The 25703-nt window shown below is 39.0% G+C and overlaps 1 protein-coding gene and 1 non-coding gene across 8 annotated transcripts in view; one reads left to right on the top strand and one right to left on the bottom strand.

Annotated features, from left to right (window-relative positions):
• The window catches only part of MAML3, a 193278-nt gene extending 181153 nt beyond the window's left edge, over nt 1-12125 (bottom strand). The window contains exons 1-3 of the transcript XR_005373867.1: nt 11877-12125; nt 10854-10910; nt 3151-3191 (exon numbers count right to left, since the gene is read on the bottom strand). This is a non-coding gene — a transcript (mastermind like transcriptional coactivator 3). The remainder of the gene's footprint in view (nt 1-3150; nt 3192-10853; nt 10911-11876) is intronic.
• SCOC (short coiled-coil protein) overlaps nt 1-22088 on the top strand; it is a 42368-nt gene extending 20280 nt beyond the window's left edge. The window contains exons 1-4 of one of the 7 annotated variants that reach the window (XM_038564587.1): nt 12151-12303; nt 18338-18409; nt 18750-18833; nt 20484-22088. In XM_038564587.1, coding sequence (XP_038420515.1) covers nt 18388-18409; nt 18750-18833; nt 20484-20626 — 249 coding nt within the window. In that variant the 5' untranslated portion in view covers nt 12151-12303; nt 18338-18387 and the 3' untranslated portion in view covers nt 20627-22088. Of the gene's footprint in view, nt 1-12150; nt 12304-13856; nt 13918-14117; nt 14178-15718; nt 15824-17108; nt 17187-18337; nt 18410-18749; nt 18834-20483 lie in introns of those variants that run through there. The other 6 variants (XM_038564591.1, XM_038564588.1, XM_038564590.1 and 3 more) reach the window with 6 other exon arrangements.
• Nucleotides 22089-25703: the final 3615 nt, after the last annotated feature.

Genomic DNA, 25703 nt, shown 5'->3' with positions numbered 1-25703 from the left:
ATTCTGGGCTCTTTCCATAATTGGAGGACCTGTTTCTTACACAGTTTTAGGGGGTTCTGAACTGATTTAAATTAGTTGTCACCAGACTTTAGACCAGACACAGAAGCTGCTTCTGAGCAGGGACACAAGCAAAACCGTCAACCCTTAGCAGCAAGGCTTGCTCCTGTTTTCTGCCTTCACTAGAAAAGAAGAAAAGAGGAGCCTGGACATGTCTCTGCTTCAAACCAAGGACACTTTTATCTGCTTTTGCTGTGATTAATATTACTATTCTGAAAATTATTCATTTTAAGCATTATTTTCAAATCCTTCCTTCTGACTGTTGCAAAGTGTGGTGAAACAGTGAAAAAGAAGGGTAGGACTCTAAAATAACTATAAAACACGACTTGATTTATCTTAAAAACACTCCTGTAATTGTGCCACTGACTTTCCTACTGGTGCTTCTTCCATCCCGGCTACTGTAGTTCTCTTCTATTTTGACTTATGGACATCCCACTATCACTTTATGAGACATTTTGTAGTATTTCCCTGAAGTAATTGTATAAGGAAGGAGGAAGAAAAATGGGGAGTTTGTCACAGAACTAAAGATTATTCAAGTTAGAAGTCTTGGGGGGAGAAGCAGTCCATAATGAGCCCTGAGTGACAATACATGCTGGTATGTCAAGAGCACAAGGTCTTTACCTAGACCATTTCTTGGAGTGTGTTTGTAGAGAGCAACTGTTTTTTTTCTTTTAGAGATTTTATTTATTTATTCATGAGAGACACACAGAGAGAGGCAGAGACACAGGCAGAGGGAGAAGCAGCTCCCTACGGGGAGTGGATGTGGGACACGATCCCAGAACCCCGGGATCACGCCCTGAGCTGAAGGCAGATGCTCCACCACTGAGCCACCCGGGTGCCCCTGCAGAAGCAACGTTAAGGGTTGAGGTCATGCCTCTCCCTGGTTAAAGAGCAAGCTTGCTTCCACTAGCTGCAAAGTGATAGATTCCTGAGCTCAGCATTCCTCCCCCTGCCGTAACCCACTGCGCGTGCAAGCACCTATCTGGGCCCTCAGCCTCTCTACTGCAGGACTTGGGGACATAGAGAACAGAAGCACATTGGCATGAAGCTCATGCTGCTGGGGAGCTATGCATAATAGAGTCCTTGGACTCTGACCAGGCATCTCCTTCCTCCTTCCAGCATTCACCAGTACATAACAAGCTAACTTGTTACCTGATAAGTAATGTAAAATCCTAAAGCCTGACAGAGGAGCTCTCCCAAGTTGGTTATTTTTAGTGTAAGCAGTTACTAGAAGAACAAAAAAACGAGGAGGATTATGCTTGTATATTGGGAGAAAATCCATCAGCACTCTGGCATTTTAGAGCATTGCTAGCAACTCACTTGCATTCTTATACAAAACATCACTTTCACTATTATCCTGACTCCTGTGCCCTTCAAAGAAGCACTGTGTCCTATTAAACAGAATCCCCTTTGTGTTCCCAGAGCCCAATGGTTAGTGTTGATTTTAAAGCAGATTGTTTCATAAAGATTTAGTGGAACATGCGACCAGCCGAAATGATTGATAATGGTAGATTTCTGTACAGAGAACCACAGAAACCGAAAATCATAGAAGCTGGAATGGAGTGACCCCAAAATAAATCACTGGAGAAAGCTTTCAGAACTTATGGCAGGCTTGTTACTAAGGGCTCAATGGTCAGACACAATCAAACCATCACAGATTGACTCTTAAATATGGGCACTGTCTGTTATCGCTCACTTTATCGTTACTTGATAAATTCAGTGGTATTTTATGTGGTATTAGAGAAGCAGAAGGAACTTTCTTACAATCCCTCATTTGAGTCTATAGTAAAGTGACTCATCACCCACAGTCAATTTCAAATATTTGGATATTCTATAGTATCTAGCTCATAATGAACACTGAAATAAACTTTTCAACTGGTTAATATATGAAGAACTGAACAGATGAATATAGGTTGAGCCAGAGCTGGAACCCAGGCTTCTTCTTCTTCAAGCCAATGCTTGTTGTAATGCTGGTAGATCAGGTTTTCCAAGCCAGTCATTTGCATCACACTTTTTTGCCACATTAAATTAACCACTCAAATGACATCTTTTTTTCTTAATTTATTTTTAAGTAGGCTCCACACCCAGCGTGGAGCCCAATAAAGGACTTGTATTCACAACGCTGAGATCAAGGCCTGAGCTGAGATCACGGCCTTAGCTGAGATCATGGCCTTAGCTGATTGAGCCACCCCAGACACCCCATAATTAACATCATTTTTTAACTTGGCTTCGTTCTAGGCAATGACATCTGCAAGTTGAGGGTTGGTTGTATTATTCATATTTTTCAATTACAATAAAGTATGTAACAATTTTTAAAAGCTAATCTTGTACAGCCAGAGATATAAGCACCCATCTTTAGGAAAATAATTAAACATTACTTTGTGAAGAGAAAAATAAGCATCAAGACTGTATAATCATTCCCAATTACTTTCACTTTTGCCATAAAGTTGAAAGCTTGATTCCATGAAGACCTTGAAGTCCTTCTGAATTCTCATTTGAAAAACTCTATAAAAATAACACTGGTAATTTCTTACTTTTTCTCTATTAAACCAATGAATGAAAATAACTGATCAAAAAGGCCAACTATTGGTTATTATCAAGAAGTTACAAGCTTGAGAAAATTACATGAACAAGGTAATTGACCAAATAGCAGTATGGTATACTATTTTTTTTAAAGATTTTATTTATTCATGAGAGACACAGAGAGAGAGAGAGAGAGAGAGAGAGAGAGAGGCAGAGACATAGGTAGAAGGAGAGGCAGGGAGAAGGCTCCCCTATGGGAGCCTAATGTGGAATTTGATACCAGGACCCCGGGATCACCACCTAAGCCAAAGGCAGACGCTCGGCCACTGAGTCACCCAGGTTCTCCTAAAAAAGATTTTATTTATTTGAGAGAGACAGAGGGAGAGAAGAGGAGCAGAGGCAAAGGGACAAGCAGACTCTGCACTGAACACAGAGCCTGATGTGGCGCTGGATCCCATGACCCTGAGATCATGACCTGATCCATGAGCCACCTAGGTGCCCCAGTATGGTATACTATTAAGTCTAGTTTTGCAAACAATTTTCAATAAGTACAGTGTATTCTCTACTCACCAAATTTAGGACAGCATTCATTCTCCAATGAATTCAATAACCTTTCAAGGGAAAAAAAATAAGTAAAAAGGAAAATGTGAGTTCTTATTTAGGAATGAGATGAAACACATTTTGCAAATTAATGAGCTTAAAGTATCAGGGAACACACCTGGTTACACTTGAAAGTTATCAAAATGCCTCCATTTAGCATATTTCACTTTAAAATACCCACAGCATGTTTAGAACTCTCTAATTACTTAAGACAAGTTAGAAGTTTCATGTTCATGATGAGACTATGTCAGTCTGGAACATCAAAATGATCTTGAAGTTCTCTACTATTTATCATTTCTTCCTCACATAATACATTGCCTTGCAACAATAGTGTTCACTTTGGAGTTCTCCATTCTCTATGAGGAGTATTTTAATTTCATTTAGATGGTTTATAATATTAATATATGCATATCCCAGATAACATTCATTTATAATCAAATATTTCTGTGCAATTTAAGTAGTTTCTGTTTGTATGTGTATGTTTGCCTCATTCAGAAGAAGGGAATTTTTATTGCTATTTTTAAACAGTTTTTTAATTGAAGAATATAATGCAAATATGGAACACCGTATAAAAATAAATGTATAACTTCATGAATGTTCACATCCTATTTTGCTAAAATTTCAACTCCCTTTTTATACCCACTTGGGTGTACTGTTCTTTTTGGTCACATTTTTGTTATTTCAAGGATTTTCTTTTTCTATATTTAAGGGCAGATCTTCATTATCAGCAACACTGTCCGATCAAACTTGGAACATTCTCTGATATGTTGCTCTCTAACTTTATGGTTATCTTTGGTATGTTACATTTCTTGAAATAGTTTGTGTAAAGCCTTCCTTTAAAGCCTAAATTATCCTACAAGATATAAGTTTGGCTGCAGAATCTTTAAAAAAGGTTATGAATACTCTAAAATAATTACATTCTAGTTAATGGCAGTACTTTTCATGCATCTTTTAAATGGCTTTAGCATCCAAAATAAACGACAGGTTTTTTTTGTCTGTTTTTAAAAATATGTATTTTAAGTGTCTTATCTACAGATTTCTTTCCATTCTTTTTCCTCCAGTGTAATTTGTTGTTGTTGTTTTTTATTGTTTTTGTTTTCCATAGCCACATTTTGCTAACTTTGTCCAGGTGGTAGATTTAACATCTCTCTGCCCTCTCTATTTCTGGTTAAATTGCTACTTTATGGGCTTGATCAGGTCAGGTTGCAATTTTTGTTTTGTTTTGTTTTGTTTTGTTTTGTAGTTGGCAAGACTATTTCATAGGCGGTGGTACATTCTTCTTCCATTAGGAAATAAATGCTGTTTAGTAGGTTCTCTCTGTGATGTTAGTGATGTTGGTGCTCTAGATCAGTGTTGCTCAACAGTCTTTTTCATTATACCCCACCCCCCAGAGTCTTTGAGACATTTTCCTCACCACGCCCTCCCCTTGTAAAATTGTCTTTTGTGAAATTTGGAAAATCATTTTTTTTCAAGTATTTTTCAGAGCCATACTCTCCTTTCCTTTTGGGCCTCCGGTGACACAAAAAGGCATCTCTTTTGTTGTCTCTCATTCCTGAGGTTCGTTGGTTGGTTGGTTGGTTGTTCCCATCATTTCTCCCTGTTAATTTCTACTGAGGTTTCCTCAAGTTCACCAACTCTCTCCTCTTTCATCTTCACCCTACCACTGATCCTTGCAGTTTTACAGTTCAGTTACCTTATTTTTCAGTTATAAAGTTTCCATCTGGTTCTTATTTGTACCTTCTATTATGTTGCTTATACTCTTAATTATAACTTCTGTTTCAGGATTTTTTAAAATTTTTTTTTATTTATTTATGATAGTCACAGAGAGAGAGAGAGAGAGGCAGAGACATAGGCAGAGGGAGAAGCAGGCTCCATGCACCGGGAGCCCGACGTGGGATTCGATCCCAGGTCTCCAGGATAGCGCCCCGGGCCAAAGGCAGGCACCAAACCGCTGCGCCACCCAGGGATCCCTGTTTCAGGATTTTTAATGATTGCTCATTCAAGTATCTTTTAAAAGCTGCTTAAAATCTTTTCTGGATAGTTCCAACATTTGTGCCATCTTAGTATTGGCATCTGTTGATTGTGAAACTCATGTGAATTGAGATTTTCATGGTTCTTCATGAGCTGAATAATTGTGGATCCAATCATAATCATTACATTATGAGACCCTGGGTCTGGTTTAAGTCCTATGGAGAATGTTAATATTTTTGTTTTGTGGGAATTTGAGTTGGTTAAGTAGAGGCTGCAAGTTCTAACCTACACCGTCTTTGGAACATGGTTTCAAAATCACTTCAATTTGGAAAGTCTTTGCAGTGCTTTATTTTTACTTAATTCTAGTGATCCTAATAACAATTCAATAAAGTAGGTTTTATGATACATAGTTTACAGATAAAAAACGTAGGTTTGGATTCAACCTATCATCAGCTGTATGACATTGGACAAGACACTCTGAGCCGTAATTTCCCTATCTGCAAAATGGGATTGACAATACCTGCATCACTGGATTGTTTGAGGACTGAGTAAAATAACTCATGTATCATATTTAGCATACTTCAAACTCTAAAGAAATCATGGTAGTCTTCTCATTAAAAAAAATTAAGTTTCACTGAGGAAAAATAATATAGAATCAAATACAAACAATTTAAGTTACAGAAAATTACTTTTGACAGTTGTATATACTGTGTAACCACCTTACCAATAAAAATATTATAGAACATTTCCACTACAACAGAAGGTAGTACCCTCACGCCCCTCTGTAGTCAACTCTCTGTCCTCAACCCCAAGCAACCAATGATCCGACTATCACAATAGATAAGTTTTGTCTGCTCTAGAATTTTATATAAATAAAATCATAAAGTCTGTACATTTTCTGTCTATCTTCAGTCAGAATATACTTTAGATTCATTCATATTGGTAGTTTGTTACTTTTTACTGCCAACTAGCATTCCATTATTTTATTTGAATACTTTTTTTATTACTGAAAGAGTTCTTAAATATTCTAAATCCAAGTCCTTTTTTAGATAACATATTATGACTATTTTTCCCAGTGTATAAATTGTCTTTTCATTTTCTCAATGGTGCCTTTCAAAGATCCTATGTGTTTGTTGTTTTTTAATTTTTAATTTTTATAAAGTTCAATTAATTATTTTTTATAGGCTTTTTTTTTTTGTGACCTTTCTCAAAAAATGTTGCCAACACCAAAGGGATGAAGATTTTTTTCCTTTGGCTATTTTCTAGAATTCTAGCTTTTATGTTTCAGTTTATGATCCAATTTGAATGAACATTTTTGGGTATGCCATAAGGTAGGGGTTGAGGTTCAGTCTTTCTCCATACTGATAGGCAATTGTTCCAGGACCATTTATTGAAAAAAAAATATATCCTTTCTCATGAAAATACCTTGGTACCATTGTGAAAATCAATTGACCATATTAGGTGTGGGTTTATTCCCAGATTCTATTGTTTCATTTATCTTTGTGTCTATAACAATATTCCATTTATTTTATTGCCTTAGCTTTATAATAAGACTTGAAATAAGGGAGTATAAGTCCTCTAACTTTGTGGTTCTGTTCAAAAGTGTTATTCTGGATCATTTGTTTTTCCATATGAATTTTAGAATCAGCTTTAGGCCATAATCTGTGAGAAAAATGAAACTCATGAAGCCAGGCTCTTGTCTCGGAGCAATTGTTGGATTTGACTTCCTAAAGGACTTTTGTGTCTATGTTCAGTTTCATATCTTTTAATGTCTTTGTCTGGTTTTGGAATCAAAGTAACAGTATTCTTATAAAATGAGTTGGAATGTGTTCTTTCCTATTTTATTTTCTTGAGTTTGTATAGAATTTAAATAATTACTTAATTTCCCAATATTTTACAAATATCTTTGTTATTAATTTCTAATTTAATTCCCTTGTGGGCAGAGAAAATATTTTCTATGATTTCACCATTTTAAATTTGTTGAGGTTTGTTTCATGACAGAGAATATGATCCATTTTCTTGAATATTCCATGTACATTTGAAAAAAGGTATGTTCTAAGTATTGGGTGGAATTTTCTATAAATGTCAATTAGGTCATATTGGTTGATAGAATCTTCTATATCAACAGTTCCCAAATTTGCCTGCACTCTGTTGAAATCATCTTTGTATCTTCCAAAAATATTAATGCCTGTATTCCACCCCTAGAGATTGTGATTTAATGAGTTTGGGGTTTGGCCTGTTATTTAGAAGTCTTAAGGATTCCCAGGTGATTCTAATGTGCAAGCCAAGCTTGGGACCTGAGGTCTGTATCCTTAATAATTTTCTGTATATTTATTTTACAAATATACAGAGAAAGGAGTGATGAACTTTCCAAATGCACTGTGGGCTAGTCTCTTTTATTTTTTTTTAAAGATTTTATTTATTTATTCATGAGAGACACACAGAGAGAGGCAGAGACATAGGCAGAGGGAGAAGCAGGCTCCCTGAGGTTTCTTATTTCAGTTATCAGTTTTTGCTTCAGTACTACTTTATAGCACTATTTGGATTTTGAATCTTTTTAAATAAACTGATGCCATTATCTGGTTTTAATATGAATTTCCCTGATTACTAGTGAAGTACACATTTAAAAAAATCTTTCTGGTTATTCAATACTCGTCTTCTGTGAGTTGCTTATTTGTGTTATATGAATAAGGTTTTATTTAAACTGTCAGAATTCTTTATATTTTCAGAGCTTAACTATATTCTCCCAGTCTGTGGTTTTTCACTTGATTAAAATTGTCTTCCCTTCTGTTTAGAAAACTTATATCTGGGATCCCTGGGTGGCGCAGCAGTTTGGCGCCTGCCTTTGGCCCAGGGCACGATCCTGGAGACCCAAGATCGAATCCCACATCGGGCTCCCGGTGCATGGAGTCTGCTTCTCCCTCTGCCTATGTCTCTGCCTCTCTCTCTCTCTCTCTCTCTGTGACTATCATAAATAAATTAAAAAATTTAAAAGAAAGAAAACTTATATCTCTTCTGTTTATAAAACAATCAATTTAATCTTTTTGGATAACAAATGATACTCTTTTGTCTGGTTTAACAACTTCTCCCTTATGATTATGTCATAAATACATCTGTTTTCTAAAAGTTTAGAGGGTTTTTGTTCCACATTTACTTCATTTGGAATTGAGTTTTATTTGTGGTGGGGGTCAGAATCCAATTTCATTTTTTATATGGATAGTCTAACTAGAACCACCATAATTTGTCTTTTTCTTTTTTTTAAGATTTTATTTATTTATTCATGAGAGACACAGAAAGAAAGGCAGACACACAGGGAGAGGGAGATGCAGGTTCCCTGTAGGGACCCCAATGTGGGACTCGATCCCAGGACTCCGGGGTCACGACCTGAGCCAAAGGCGAATGCTCAACCACTAAGCCACCCAGATGCCCCTAATTTGTCTTGTCTATAGCCAATTAACAAAGTTATTGTACCAGGGCACCTGGGTGGCTCAGTTGGTTAAGGCCTGACTCTTGATTTCAACTCAGGTCATGTACTGAAGGTTGTGGGATCAAGCCCCATGCTGGGCTCAGCACTAGGCATGGAGTCTGCTTGGGATTCTCTCTCTCCCTCTCTGTTTCTTTCCCACAGCAACAACAAAGTTATTGTACCATTTATAGTTTCAATGGTCATGAATAGTTCTTCCCCACAATCTCGCCAACACTTATTTCTTTTTTTTAAATAATTAATTTTTATTGGTGTTCAACTTGCCAACATACAGAATAACACTCAGTGCTCATCCCGTCAAGTGGCCCCCTCAGTGCCCGTCACCCATCCACCCCCACCCCCGACCCTCCTCCCCTTCCACCACCCCTAGTTCATTTCCCAGAGTTAGAAGTCTTTATGTTCTGTCTCCCTTTCTGATATTTCCTACCCATTTCTTCTCCCTTCCCTTATATTCCCTTTCACTATTATTTATATTCCCCAAATGAATGAGAACATATAATGTTTGTCCTTCTCCGATTGACTCATTTCACTCAGCATAATACCCTGCAGTTCCATCCATGTTGAAGCAAATGGTGGGTATTTGTCATTTCTGATGGCTGACCAACACTTATTTCTTATCAGACACCCTTATTGCATACCAACTTCTAGGTACAGGTATTCTCTGAATTATTTTTGTTTCTTCTTGTGTCATTACCACATTTTAAAAAGTTGCTTTTAAAATAGAAGTCACCATAAGATCCAGTAATTCTGCTTCTGGATATATACCCAAAAGAATTGAAGACAGGGTCTCAAAGAGCTATTTGCACAGCTCATGTTCACAGTAGCATTCACAATAGCTAAAAGTCGGAAGCAACCCAAGTGTCCACCGACAGATGAATGTGATATATACATACAATGGAATGTTATTCAGCCTTAAAAAAGAAGGAAATGGGCAGCCTGGGTGGCTCAGCGGTTTAGCACCGCCTTCAGCCCAGGGTGTGACCCTGGGGTCGTGGGATCGGGTCTCGCATCGGGTTCCCTGCATGGAGCCTGCTTCTCCCTCTGCCTGGGTCTCTGCCTCTCTCTCTCTCTCTCTCTCTCTGTCTCTCTCATCAATAAATAAATAAAATCTTTTTTTAAAAAAAAGGGAGGAAGGAAATTCAGACACATGCTGCAGTGTGAATTACCTTCAGGATGTCACACTAAGTGAAGTCAGTCACCAAAAGATAAATACTGTAGGAAATTCCACATACATATGGTACCTAATGTAATCATATCTGTAGAAACAGAAAGAATGGCAGTTGCCAGGTCCTGGGGAGAGAGATAAATGAGGAGCTGTTTTTTAATGGGTATAGAGTCTCAGTTTTGCAAGATGAAAAGTGTCATGGAGATTGGTTGCATGGCAACGCAAATATATTGAACCGTACACTTTAAAATAGTTAAGATGGTAAATGTTTTACGTTATATATATTTTATTCTACTTTTTAAAAAGCCTTCTCTAGCAACAACGACAAAAGAAGTCCCTTTTAATAGTTCTTAGTCTTTGGTACTCTACAGTTTGATCAGGAACTCTTTAAACCTGCTCAAGAATAAGTGCATCTTGAATCTGAGCGTTCAAATATTCCACAATCCTGAAAAACTATCAGTTATTATTCTTCGAGAACAGCTCACAGCCATTCTCTCTAGTTTCCCTTTCTGACACTACTGGATAGACACCGGACCTTTCTTTTTAATTTTCCGTTTATTTAGGTCCTGTATTGCATTCTAGTATAGTTTCTCAAGTTACGTGTCAGAGTTCCCGCCAAAAGTCTAGTTCTCAAATACTGAATGGAAGATTCAGTAACAGTAGCATTCTCTTCCACACTAATTCTTGCAGACATCGGAGTGGTGACAGGTGGACGCTTTTGAAGGAATAACAAAGTTTGAGCAGATTCACATCATTAGTGTAAAAACCAGCTACCACAACTCCATTAGAAAGCCCCACAGTGACTTGTCCTCCGTCACTTAGTGAATCTGCTCCAGCAGCTGTTCCATCATTTGGGTTTGCTGCTGTGTTTTTATATGAGATCAGCAGTTAGGTTCATTACTATAAATATTCCAGTTTTCTGGAACAAACCTTTGTGTTCTGAAAAGCCCTGACACACTTACAGCTCTTTTTAACGAGAATTGCTTTATGGTTGACTTTGTTAATAAGTAGTTGAAAAAGAGGAAAATAAGCTTAAGTGGAATTGTACTTTACCAGATGTGAAGCAAAAATATCTAGATGCATTCTCATTCTTAGTAAAACAAAGTTGAACTAAAAAAAAAGAGAAGGAATATATATATACATAGGATTGAAGATATATTTAATAATATATATAATAATATATTAATATATATAATATATATTAATATGCATTGGATTAAGGATATATATATATTGAATTAAGGATATATTGGATTAAGGATATATATTATGGATTAAGGCAGTAGGTCACCAAATGGAACCAGAAGTGAAAAATCAAGAAACAGGGAGACACAGGCTCTTGTCCACAACTCAGGAGAACGTGCTGAAGCCAAAATGATACAGTATTACTATCCTGCACTCGACAAATATAAAACACAAGCAGGAGGCTGCTTCCTGTCAAGTGCTAGGCATCAATGAACACCATCAAGCCGGATTGCATGACATCCCAAAGCCTGGCCGCAGCATCTCACGCGGCGTTTACGGCCTTGAGCCCGACATAATTCCTAAGCTTCCGTTCCCGTTACGTGGGCAGCCGTGAGAATCAAAATGAGATAAGGTGGGCGAAAGAGCTACACACCGAAGTCCTGTTAGGATATTTTCTCAATCCTAAAGCATTATTAGGGCGGCCCGGGGGGCTCAGCGGTTTAGCACCGCCTTCAGCCCAGGGCGTGACCCCGGGGTCCTGGAATCGAATCCCGCGTCGGGCTCCCTGCAGGGAGCCTGCTTCTCCCTCCGCCTGTGTCTCTGCCTCTCTCTCTCTGTGTCTCATGAATAAATAAATAAAATCTTTTTTAAAAAATGGTCAACTGCATTATGGACCTAATAATAATCGTTTGGAAAGGAGGTGAAGGGCAACAATGCACTAGGGGGTGTACTTAGGGACTTTGCGATTTGGGAAGTTAAAAAATAGGGAAAAAATGTGCTTTTAGAATTGAGGTAGCACGGTCCTGTACCAGCTCTCTTTACTGTGTCCGCAAGTGCCCTTTTCTTCAATTCGCATGAGTCCCCTCCCCCTCAGCGCTCGGTTTTACCAACCTCCCTCCGGACAGCGGCCAGAGCTCTCCGCGCTGGGTCTCTAACCCGCGTCTCGCGGCTCCCACGGGACCGGCTCTCTCACGCCCAGCTGCGCTCCTGCACTGTCATTGGCTGCCGCTCCCCCGGCCCCGCCCACAGCAGCGTCCCTCCTGATTGGACGCCCACGTCCTTTTGTTAGGGCGGGAGGCGGATCCTTGGGCTTTGACAAAGGACGATTGGGGCGTCGTGCCGCTAGTGCGCAGGCGTGCCTTCTCGAGTGGGGATTGGTGGGCGACGGGGCGGGACGGGGAGGGACGGGGCGGGGCTCCGGTCTCGGCGCATGCTCCGTAGGCTCAGGGGGGCGGAGCTGCCGGCGCCAGTTGGTCCAGGCGTCCGGGCCTGAGCGGTCCTCCAGGTTCCCTCCCGCTCGCGGCTCATCCGACGGCAGGTGAGCGCCTGGCCCCGGGCGAGTGGAAGCGCGAGGGCGTGGAGGGCGGGGTGGGCTGGACGCGGCCCGGCGCACGGGGGACCCGGGAGCAGCGGCCGAGGGCCTGGGCATGGGGGATGCTGAGGCCTGCCTCCCTGCAGCCCCCTGCGCAGCCGCCTCCCCATCCTCCCATTCTGGGCCGGGGGTGCCTTCGGGGAGGGGCTGCCCGCGTCCCCGAGGCGGGCCTTCCGCGCCTTCTCCCGCCTCCTCCCGCGCTGCACCGGGCCTGCGGAGGGGGGTCTGGGCGGGATGTCGGTGGCTGCTCTGCCGGGAGCCGGGCAGGTGGGAGGAGCGGGCGCCCCGGGGCGGGGGTGGGGACTGGACGGAGCCCCCAGCTTAGGTTCCACCGGGGCTTCCCCCAAGGGTCCCGCCCAGCAAGTTTTGGGGAGTTAACGGTTGGAAAAGGAGACAAGAGGCTGCGTCTCCGAAAGGCTGGACTTCAGTTATACAATGTATCCATTCCACTCCTATGACGTAAGCATGTTAGGGACCTGCTGCGCCGCGGTCCCAGCAGCGTGGGCCTGGCCCCCACAGCGCCCAGGGCTGTGCCCGTCCTCGGGGGTTGAACCCACCACGATCCTCGCCGTGCTCTGGGGATCTGGCCTCCCCCCTGTTCCAGTCCTCACTGGCCCCAGGCCATGAAACTGGATTCATGCAACCACAGTAATTGAGAACTTGAACAGGCCTGCACGGACACACCCACGTCGGAAGTTGCTGCAGCTGTGAATGGGACGAAATTCACTTTCAAGTCGCTTAGTGAAACATCAAGGGAATTTAACGTCAAAGATGGCGGGAAAAAATAATTTGGCGATTTTTAGATGAGGGCTGCATTTGCATCATACAACGGAGAAAAAAAAAAAAAAAAAAACCACCACCACCACCAAAAACCAGGGACTTCACAGACTTCATGGTTAGACCTGCCTGCAGCATCTTGGTAGAGACCATTGGCTGTGAAGCCTAAGGCAGGTGCATAGCCCCTCTGAGGGGCGGTATCCACAAATATAAATTACAGTGCCCTTCTGCTGATTTGATGAGTTAGTAGTATCGTGAAGCATTTAGCATATTAATGAACAATGACATTATTTTAGTCGCCTTACTCGTTCACCAGTAAGTGGGTGACGTGAAAATCAGTTTTAGATGCAGAAAAGTTGGTTGGTTGAGGTTGGATGGATGTCAGGAAACAGTCTCAAAATCTTAGGTGTGGTGGTGCGGTGGGAAAACTAGCCTGGGTAGTCCTGGCCTGGCCGGTGACTACTTCTGTGACTTTGGGTAAGCCATTGCGATCTTGGGCCTCAGTTTGTTTATTTGTAAGGTGGGCAGCTAGATCAGATGATTTTTGTGGCCTGAGTTAGAGCCAAAAGGTAGAGAAGATACTAGCTAACGTTATTGAATACCTTCTACGCATGAGGTACCATTGCAAGCACGTTCTATAGATCAGCTCATTGAATTCTTGCAACGAAATTATGAGGTACATACTCTTACCCTCATTTTACAGATGAGTAAACTGAGGCCGAGGTGTTAACCTTGCTCAGGGTTCCAGAGCTTATAAACAGCAGAGCTAGGATTTAAATCCAGGTAATATACATTTAGTCCTTAATTATTGTGTTTTGAACCTGCTTCTTAACAGTGGTACTATTCAGGGTACTAGAAGGGAAGGTAAAGGTTTATTTTATTTTTTAAAAAGATTTTATTTATTTATTCATGAGAAACAGAGGAGAGAGAGAGAGGCAGAGACACAGGCAGAGGGAGAAGCAGGCTCCATGCAGGGAGCCCGACATGGGACTTGATCTCGGGTCTCCAGGATCACGCCCTGGGCTGAAGGCGGTGCTAAACCGGTGAGCTATACGGGCTGCTGGTAAAGATTTATTTTGATAAAACAGTAGTCTTTGGTCACAGGTGTGTTAGCATGGAAAATGGGTCCATCCTGATGTTTTTCACACTTCCTAACCCTTGTTCTCTCCATACCTTTTGTGTTCTGGACTTAAATTATCAGAATAATTCTAGATTTTCTTCTACTGACCAAGGCTAGATGAAGATAGGCCCCAAGACTTACTGTGATTTTTGAGGAAGGTTTGAGATCCTACCTAGGCTTAGGTCAGAATTGACAGAGCGATGGCCATATCCATTTACAGCTTTAGGATAAAGAGATCAGCCTTAATATCCCACACTCAATGTTCTCACACTTGAGAGACTTTGGTCTGGATTTTCTTTTCACATCGGCTTTGCATTTATGTCCAGGAACAGAAGGAATTGAAAATGAGCTCATTATTTTAATTAAGTAGGCTCCATGCTGAGCTCCAAGTCAAGCCCCTGAGATCAAGAGTCGGACACTTAACTGACTGAGCCACTCAGGGACCCAAAAAGTGAACTCTTGAAAGCAAATTTCACATGAAATTGGATTGATACAATAGCAACTATAGACTGAAAAAAAGGTTTTATACCTGAAAAACTCCATCTGGTATTAAGTGCATATTATGACATAGTACTGTACGAATGTAGGCATTGTGAGGTTTGAGGATTGATCTTATTTTAAAAGAAAATAAAATCTGTGGCTAAAATACTTTGATATAAAGAGCTCAATGAACCTTCTGATCTTATATATACATAAATCAGTTTATTAGTCTAAATTTCCTGGAAGACCTTGAATATAGACAAGAATAGCATTTTGAGGCCAGCCTGTTTAATCGTATCAGAATAAGAGAAAATTGCTACTCATCTTTTTGTTGTTGTACAGAAGCAGCTGGCTATGCTCTTGTCTGCTTTATTAGAGAGTCATGAAATACCCTTTGCACAGGGTAGCCACATAGTGTTGGGCAGATTGTGCACTGTACAATCCTTAGGGTGCAATCTTACACAGGCTTTGATGTGAATAGTATTCTCTTGGGTTGTGTTGTGTATCCTATAGCACTGTTCTTGTGCCAGCCAGGCTTTTGTGCCCTTGTTTCCACCCCCCGTCTTCAGTGTGTATATTTTTAAGCTTCATTTTCCCTCTAATAAGCCCCTTCTCCATTTTTCAGCCTTTTTTTCTTTCACTTTTTCAGATGAAATCAGACTATTGATAAACCATACAAAGATTTTCTATGGTTTGGGTTACACGTGGCCAAATTTCAGAAACTGGCTTCATTATTACACTGATCAATTTGGAACACTTTGCTTTTGTAGAAGACTTTTGGGTTTCAGTGTTAGACTGAAACATAGGCAAAAGAGTACACCACATCCGTATACTAAACCTGATTTCAAAGTCAGTTGCTTTGATCGTACGATTGCTTTGGCTTGTGTATAGCTTTTTTCAGCTGTTGTGAAAATTTTGTTTTAGCTTGTATTCTTAAAAGCACTAAATATTAGAAATTTGAAGCACTTTTTGTACATTATTTAGCAGGCGAAATAGCCAAGCTGCAGACTACTGTTGCTGAGTCCTCCTAAGATCGCTTTTGTTTTTGGCTGTTGCCTATGTCATCCATCCCAGACCTGTGTTAGCCAGGTCAGTGGTTGGTAGGAAAAGTGCTTTATGTATACAATGGAATATTCCTCAGCCATTAGAAATGATAAAATACCCACCATTTGCTTCAACGTGGATGGAACTGGAGGGTATTATGCTTTGTGAAGTAAGTCAATTGGAGAAGGACAAACATTATATGTTCTCATTCATTTGGGGAATATAAATAATAGTGAAAGGGAATATAAGGGAAGGGAGAAGAAATGTGTGGGAAATATCAGAAAGGGAGACAGAGCATAAAGACTCCTAACTCTGGGAAATGAACTAGGGGTGGTGGAAGGGGAGGAGGGCGGGGGGTGGGGGTGACTGGGTGACGGGCACTGAGGGGGGCACTTGACGGGATGAGCACTGGGTGTTATTCTGTATGTTGGCAAATTGAACACCAATAAAAAATAAATTTATTATAAAAAAAAGGAAAAGTGCTCTTTTCTCTGGCAAGTGCCAAATAAAGTTTTCACTGCTAACACTCTTCCTCTTCAATTATAAAGAGATATGTTGTTGATTGAATGGAGAGGGATAATTTTTGACTGTGATCTCCAAATATAGTAAGTTGAATAATATGAAGAATTTTTGAAAAGGTCTTTAGTAATCAGTCTACTTGGGTTTGTAGATATACTAATATATATTACGTATTAATATATGTTTATAACATACAATATGTAATATATATGTAGTTATATATTTTTTAAAGATTTTATTTATTTATTCATGAGAGACAGAGAGAGGCAGAGACACAGGCAGAGGGAGAAGCAGGCTCCATGCAGGGAGCCCGGTATTACATCTTTTTCACGTGGTTTTCTCAGGTTTTTTGTACTTCAGAGAAAGTTCACACATATATGTGATACAATATGTACACATTATATATATTACATCTGCATTATACATATGTAATATATACACAATATGTAATATACATATAAACTTTCTCTGAAGTACAAAGAAGCTGAGAATTAAAACCATGTGAAAACAGTGTGAGGAAGAGCGGCTCTAGTGCTAGATAAATAGATTCTAGAAGACTCAGAGTAGATGTATTAAACATTGTCAATTTTATACCATTTGTAGCTAGTTCTTTAATAATGCCATGTAAAGGATGTTTAATGTCTTGCTTCTTTAGACAAACAAGTGATCTCTTATTTCAAAGAGTTTGTACATTCGTACACTAAGCATTTTATCTCCATGTTCATGCCAGTGTCTGAAGTGTCAGTTTTATTAACTGTGAGAGAATATTCAGTACACTGATAACTCTTGTGATTCGAGTTCTAGAATGTAGGTATCCTTGTTCAGTATGTCTGGGTTCTGCCAGTTAGCATATAGAAGCGTAAGAATGCCTTGGTATAGTAGGTACTCCGTAAGTAATTTGTAGAAAGTAACAATATTAACAGGTCTAAATTGCTTCAGTGAGTAGATTAGATTGCTTTACCAAATCTGTCTGGTTTACTTAAATAAAATGTTGAGCACACTGACTATGAAATGAATGTTAGCTATAGAGCAGAATGTGTTTCACAGGAATTTTATGCTTTAATATTTTGGAAACTTTTTTTTTTTTTTGAGAGATTGTACCTATAGGTGAGGGGGGAGAGGGAGAAGGAGAGGTAGAGAGAGTCTTAACCAGACTCTGTGCTAAGTGTGGAGCCTGACATCAGGCTCGATCTCACCACCCTGAGATCATGACCTCTGCCAAAATCAAGAGTTGGACATTTACCAAGTTAGCCAACCAGGTGCCCCAATATTTTGGAATCTTTTATAGAAACAATAAAATGTTCATATTGATATTCTTATTCACATCCCAATTAATCTGTTGTAACCATAACTAGGAAACAAGTTGGTATTTTTCATTTATCCCATATTAGTGTTTCAGATAACTAGTATTTTTCTCTTGAACTTTATCAATTAAAAAGTATTAAATAGTATATGTAAAGTAAAACTTTAATAATGAAAAATATTTTTTTTTTTTATGAAAAATATTTTTAAAGAGACTGGTCTTCATCCCTGTCATCATCCTTAACATAAGAGCTGTTTTAATTTTGTTGTTCTTTATTTGTATTTATGTGTACTTTACATAATTTACCTCAGTGAATACACAATTTTGTAAACATTCTTCCATGTTATTATAGTCATCCTAATTATTTTTAGTAGCCACTTGAATAGAAACTACGGTAATTAACCAGACTCTGGACAGTCCATGTTGTTTCCAATTTAGTGGGTTGTAAATAAAGTTGAAGATTTTATGTATCTAATTTTTTTCCTTCTTTGTGATTTTCCTTAGGCTAAATTTCCAAGAGCAAAATTGCTTAGTAAAAAATATTTAAATGTTTTTATGAATCTAGTTTGTTACTATACTGCTTTCAGAGAAGATACATATTTAAAATTTGTGTCTAATATTTTATTTGTTCCATAACTTTGCTAGCATTGATCATTATTTCCATTTAAAACTTTTAATAAATGTACAGTGATATTTTATTGCTGTATATGTGTCTTTCTAACTCTGTCTTATTGCAGACCATTCATCAAGGATTTTGTATCCAAGGCCCAAAAGCTTGTTACCCGAGATGATGAATGCCGACATGGATGGTATGTTCTTTATTTTCCTTTTTTTGTGTATTCCTGGTTTTGCGGATGCTTTTGGCTTAATTAAGCAATGGAAAGAACAGAGAAGCAATATTTAGAAAGCTTGAATTTGACTAATATACTTATTTATATCTTAACTAGTTCTAGAAAGGATTGGTAATGGCAAAACAACTTATCTTCCACCTTGGTGTCCTTATCTGCCTTGTGGGCATCTAACTTTTTCCTTTGTTGGGCTCTTAAGTCAAGTAAGATAATGAATGCAAAATATTTTGCATATCTTTAAGTGCTACAGGACACAAATGGTACCTAATGTTAATAGTAAATCTGAACCTTTGTATTACAGCAGTTGATGCTGAAAATCAGGTGGAACTGGAGGAAAAAACACGACTTATTAACCAAGTGTTGGAACTGCAACACACACTTGAAGGTTAGTTTCCATTTTGTAGTTTTCTTGAATATCTAATTAGCTGAAATGGTAAGCATTTATTTTGCTAAATTTTGTTAGTGTGCCCCCAGTTTTTAAAAGTATAAAACTTCAGGTCTATATCAATAGTTTCTTTTCCCTCCTGCCTGCAGCTTTGGCTAATGATTGTAAAGAACAGATGTGCTTCAATAAGAAAGTCAAATAGAGTTCTTATGCATCCTCTGGGTTTAATGTAATGCTATTTATTACATGAGAGTCTCTCTTAAGCCCCTGCACTGTGTTATTACTGAGTCCACTTTAATAAAGCTTATACTGGCACGCCTGGGTGGCTCAGCGGTTGAGCGTCCTGCCTTCAGTTCAGGGTGTGATAGCAGGGTCTGGGATCGAGTCCCATATTGGGCTCCCTGCATGGACCTGCTTCTCCCTCTGCCTATGTCTCTGCCTCTCTCTCTGTGTCCCTCATGAATAAATAAAATCTTTAAAAAAAAATAAAGCTTATACTAAAGTTTATACTTTAAAGGAGTATGTTAGCTTCAGAGATTAAAAGTGAATTGATATGAGTTTTTTCATTTCCTAAATGTCTTGCACAAAATACTACCACTGAAACATCGGAATTTTAATAAAATTAAGAGGTTGTGGGGTTTTTTTCCTTTAATAGCAGAGTGAGCAGATCATGTCATTTCACTGGCTTCCCATTTCACAGTTAATAAAAGCCAGGTTACTCTCTGGAAGTCTTTCAGAGTCAGTCATGTCACACTCTCTGCCTCATACATCCTACCTCAGACACGGATCTCCTTACTATTCTTTCAGCAAGCTTCTACTCAGGGTCTTAGTGGTTGCTGTTCTCTGAATGTCTTTCCCTTAGGTGTTTGCATTCTATGTGGCTCATTCCCTCACTTCCTTTAGATTTCTGGTCAGTTCCTTTACCAAAATAGCTATAGCTATTGCTGACTATACTGTATAATAGAGCAACTTCCCTTTTGCTTCCTCTGATTTTTATCCTTTTTTTCTCCTGACCCCTACTTGGTTGGTGCCCCCTAGATGCACCGTGCCTACATGTACATTAGAATGTAAGCTCTGTGAGGGCAAGGGCTTTTGTTACTATTGCCTCTAGAACCGTGCCTGGCTCCTAGAGGGTACGCAGTACTTAGCTGTTCAGTGAATGAATGGAGGTAATGTTTTACTTGATCATTAAGAGCTGTGTCTTTTGAATTTCTTGCTAATGTAAAAATACAAAATGTTCAATTGCTTGGAAACTTTCTATATCCAGTGTATAATTCGAGTTGTATGTTTGCCTACCACATTTTCTAAAGCATTTCTAACAAAGATGCAGTTTTATTTCTATGTTGATAAGATGTGAATCAAAATTCACATTTTAAAAACCAAGTCTGTATAGAAATCACAATTTTAAGAAATTACTCAACATAGATGCTATTTACCAAGAATAACATTTAGCCTAATGTGAAATCTCTTTTTAAGAATTTTAGTCATTGATTTGCACTGTTTACTTTGTTTGCCTTAATTTCTAAAGTTGCATGAATTTAAAAACAAAATTTAAAGATTTTTTTCTTTTAAGAATGAATCTTTATTTTATAATATGAAGTCATTGCCATCATTTTATTGATAATGGGCTTTTTTTGTTTTTAAATACAGACCTCTCCGCAAGAGTAGATGCGGTTAAGGAAGAAAATCTGAAGCTAAAATCAGAAAACCAAGTTCTTGGACAATATATAGAAAACCTCATGTCCGCTTCTAGTGTTTTTCAAACAACTGACACAAAAAGCAAAAGAAAGTAAGGGATTGACATCCCTTCTATTTCATGGAATTGCTGCTGATCTTTTTTTCTTTAAAACTTGGATTTAAAAAGTTATAGTACTTTTGTTTGTGGCTTAATTGAATATTTATGAAGATGTCAGATATAGGCAAAATTAAGAGCATAACAGAAGACTTCCATGAGTTTGTGTATAATATGTTAGTCTATGAAAATGTGCAAATGTATTGTAGAGACTTTATAATTAGAAATGCATATATTTATGAAACTTGAAAATGAATGTTTTATCAAATTTGATTTATAGGTTTAGCACTATCTTTTATTATAAGCATAAGAGATACAAGAACCACCGTGTTGTGAAAAGTGACCAAAATCATGTACTGAACGCACAGCTTTATGTACCCTGCCCACCATGTTGTGCCTCTTCTCCATTTGCTTCTTCCTTCTCATTTCCCTTCCTCTAAGGAAAAAATTGGTTTCACATTTGTAAAGGTAATAGTTAATCATCTGTGAGAGTAACCTGAGCTTGAATTGTTGAAACTTAACTAAAATAAGATACTTTCTCAGTTAGGGTTTGTCATAGTAATAGATAGGATTGTTGATTTTTCTTTCATCAGTTGAAAACAGAGGCTATAAGTATGAAGACTTTTCTTTGCAACTGAATTATCAAATTGGGAAGGTTTGGTTAAAAACTTAACTTTTGCACAAAATAACCCCACTTGGTATCTGAAAAAATGAGCTCTGGTTATACGTTTGGAATAGAGTATTTTGAGAAAAACATTAATAGGATGGGAAGATACTTGGCAAACAGTAGTAACCAACTCCAAATGTTTTTACTCCAGATTTGTGTGATCTCTGGCACAGACTAGATATTTTGGGTGATACACACACACACACACACACACACACACACACACGAAGGTAGATTAAATGTGAATAACCTTATGTCAACCACATGTAGAAGAGAACAGTTACAGAGTTTAGTCTTAACATTTATTTGTAGCACCCAGCAGATCAACTTTTGCAAAATCCCTTTAGAAGAGTGTTTTGGTATCAGAATCATGAATAATAAAATGGAGTTTTACATGTATACTAATTGATATTTTCTCAGTATTTTAATCTCACTACTTATCCCAGAATTTTCTGTAAACCTAACTGCTTGGTTTGCAGAGTTTTAGTCACCCTTTGACAGTTTGTAAGAATTTAGTTTGTAGATTCCATTTGGTAAGAAATTAGTATCGGAAATAATGTTAAAATATTAACTAGGTAAAGACGTCCACTAATATAGTTTTGGTTGTTAGATTTGGGCTACTTTTAATCATGGAATAATATGTTTGTATTGGTGTAAGATTCAATGAATGACTTTAGCTGTAGGAATATAATAGTTATACTGCAAATATTTTGCATCCCTTTGTGACCTAATTTACAAACATTTAAAATTGTGTTGCAATTTTGCTTTGCTGTTTAATAAAAAGCTGTTTCAGAGATTGTGTGTGTGTTAATACAGTAACTGCGGCATGTATAATGGTGTAGTGGTGTATCTGGGGTGGTTCAAAGCCACAGGGGAAGTAGCATATCTTATTTAAATACCAGTTACTGTATGTGTAGGGAAATATTCTTATTAAACAAATGTTATGGGGTATTTTACATAAATTTTAAAATAAAAATTCAGAAAAATATCCAAGATTGCCAGGGGAAAGGTGGTTGTAATTTTTAGATTAGGCTAAGCTCCTGTAACAAGAGATACACTAATAATAAGTTTCTCTCCGAACTAACGGGTCTGAGGTTAAGCATTGCAAACTAGCAGGCTTTATTCCCCATAATGATTCAGGGACATGAGCTGAGGATAGCCCTGCCATCTTCAACCATGGCCTCCAAAGCACTCTGATCTCTCATTTTCAGAGAAACTGCATGGGACACATACAAAGTTGTAAGGGTCAGGCCCCCCGGAAATGGTACATAGGTTCTTCTTACATTCCAATGGTACAGAGACTTAGTCACATCTAGAGTCTTTGGCTGGAAGCCAAATGAGCTAATGAGCTTCTGTGCACAACCTTCCCCCACACACAACATACTCAACCCCTTCTTAACCAGTTAGTGATTCAACTCAAAATCCAGGATCTCCGACAAGGTCCATCAGTTATAGATGTGGCTTCTAATAGTCTGACAACTTCTAAACTGATGTGCAAGTTATTTGGTCTCACCCTCTCCTCTGCCCATTTATAATGAGGTGGTGAGGACAGGAACCCCAAATAAAAACTCTTAACTTGGAAAATGGAATAAAGGGAAACATGTATTGATTCAAGGATTCAAATCAACTGTAGGATATTGCTGGGAAACCCTGAGTAGAGTCTGTCCCCGAAGGTGAAGCTACAAGTACCTTGATCAGACCCTGATTCTGCTCCCTGGCAAGGGACTCCCTTGTTACCCTCAGTGGCTTCCACTCTGCAAAGTTACTCTTACCACTTCTCTCCACGGCTCTGTCTGAAGTAGGGGCTGGGAGTGTGCCTTGTATGGGAGTTGTGGAAACAGTGCACTTATTGCTGGCATGAGCTTGGTGCCCATTGTTTTAGGGCCAAGCTCACATTTCTTGAGCAGTAAAATTCCCTCAAAAGTTCTCTATGTTTCTAGTTCCACTTGTTAGGAATCACAATCGAGCAGAGCACTTTTCTAGACCAAATTCTCCAAGTGTGCTTTCCTTGTCCCAGAACCCTGCCTCTCTTCAGTGGAGGCTACCTTGAGACCAACTGAAAGGAAGACTGCACTGGGAACGCTACACCCAGCTCATCACTGCAGGGGGTGGATCCCTTTGGCTTAATGAGGGGCAAAGAGGACTTTCTGGGCTTCCCTCTCAGCCTCCCACACTTCAAAAAGAAGACAATCAGACTTTTTTTATTATTATTATTCAGGGTACAAAAGCACTTGGCTCTTCTCATCCTTTGGAGTTCCTAATAGCTGATGTTTCTCTATTCCTCTCTGCTTGGGAGACTGCCCACTTCTTTCATGTTATGTCTTGCTAAAAACATCAAGGACCAGGCAATTCATTTCATTCTGACTTTTCCAACTGCTACCCATAGAGCTATCAACTCAGTGGGTGACAAAATGTGACCTGAAATACAAGTCCCACCTGCTTGTCATGTGAATGGTAAACCCGTGCTATATATACATTTTGTTTTCCTTCATCTCACTTCAGGCTATCAATTTCTGTATTAGGAATATAGACAGTGGGGTGCCTCGGTGGCTCAGCAGTTGAGTGTCTGCCTTAGGTTCAGGGACTGACCCCGGGTCCCGGGATCGAGTCCCACGTGGGGCTCCCCGCAGGCAGCCTGCTTTGCCCTCTGCCTGTGTCTCCGCCTCTCATGAATGAATGAATAAAATCTTACCAAAAAGAAGGGGCAAGAAGAAAAGAAATATAGAGGGTAAGCTGTATGCACAGGGACTGCATCTGACATAGACTCTCTCCGAGACCAAACTTCAACCAGGCTCTTCTGAGCCTTTTAGCCTGGACCTCATCATAGGCCCTCTCTCTGGCCTATGCCAGTTTTCGAAAGAACGCTGCTAAGTCACTTTAGAAATAACCCCCACCCCCGCCCCTCACTCTCAGCATCTGATCACCCTGGTTTGCCAGGGTGAAAACAGTTTAGCAAGCATCCCTTTACCCTTGATGTCTCCTCCTCTTAGTAATTTTCCTCTCCCTGGATTTTGCTAACTGACTTTAAATCCCCAGTTGTCTTTGCTGTCTTTGGAGTTGATCCAAGTACCTCTGCCCTCTTGCAACGGTCTTGGGCACCTCCTGTAGTAGAATAAGTCTTCCTCACTGTTTAACAAGGGTCAGGATCAATTTTTTCTTTAATACTTGTAGCACTAAATGCTGGTGGAATGATGACTGGCAGGAAAACCAGCACACTTCTCTCCTAAACCACCTCTTCCCCAGTAGGACTCCCCTCAATAGCATTCCATCCAGAATTTGTCCTCTTTATGTACCCTTTGGACTTTATTTATAGCAAGTTAACTATAGATCATAATCCCTCATCTGGAGTTCTTGGGACCAGATGTTTCAAAATTTAGAATTTTTCAGATTACACAAAGTATTACGAACAAGATTTGGAGAAGCACCTATAATCAAATACATTAACATTTCCGTAGCAAATATATGAATTTAATACTAGGTACGATAAAGGCCCGGCAGAGAGGTCAGGTTTGGCTGCCAAATGAATTTTGGTGTCAAACATGAAAACCCTGCAACTTTTCACAGACTTTTTGATTTTTGCAACAAAAATTTGTGCAGAAAAATAACCAAAATCATCTAAGCATGTAACCCCTACCAGTTGATAATGTCACATTTCTATTCCTGTCCGTCACTCTTCCCTTTGATCTTGCCCTTTTTCCAAAAGAAAAACGAGACGATAGAATAGAAAACAGAATTCAAAACTAACTTTGTGGTCAACAAAACCATCTTAATTCTGAAGAAAGTAAAATCTTTCTTCACTTTGCCCAGGAAGTTTCTCCCTGTCTGGAGTTAACACCCTCTAGTGGTTGTCCGTAGACACTTCTCCAGCACTGAAATAATCAATTACCAGCTAAGACCAAGAGATGACTTCAGTTAAGACCATTTGTAAATCACGAAAGAACAGAAAATGTGATTACATTCAAATTTAAGAATTGGTAGAAAGAATGACTTTACAGCCTCTTAGCTACTCTGTCTGCAAAACAACTACAGTTTATTTCTCTTAAATCAGAGATTTCAAGGTGTTGAAACACAAATTTACCATAACAAGAACTTATGTTGTTGGCCTTAGGATCTAATTTCCCTTATAATGGAGATGGATCTAATTTCCCTTATAATGGAGATGGATGTGAGGAGTGAGGACAAAAGTAAAGTAATGCAGTAGAAACACTGGTATAATGTATTTACCTCGTTTTAGGTTTTATATATTATTTATAGATGGCTTACCAAGTGTTTACGTTATTAAAACTTGAGAATATTCCCAAATTTTACAAAGAATGTAAAATTGTGTTCATTAACAAAATCCAACTATGTGGTAAAATACTACGCTAGGGGTTAAAAGATCCAATAATCCGTTTGCCCACCTTCTCTAAAA

The sequence above is a fragment of the Canis lupus genome, chromosome 19 (genome assembly GCF_011100685.1).
Source record: "Canis lupus familiaris isolate Mischka breed German Shepherd chromosome 19, alternate assembly UU_Cfam_GSD_1.0, whole genome shotgun sequence".
NCBI lineage: Eukaryota > Metazoa > Chordata > Mammalia > Carnivora > Canidae > Canis > Canis lupus.
This window is presented reverse-complemented; position numbering and strand designations above follow the sequence as displayed.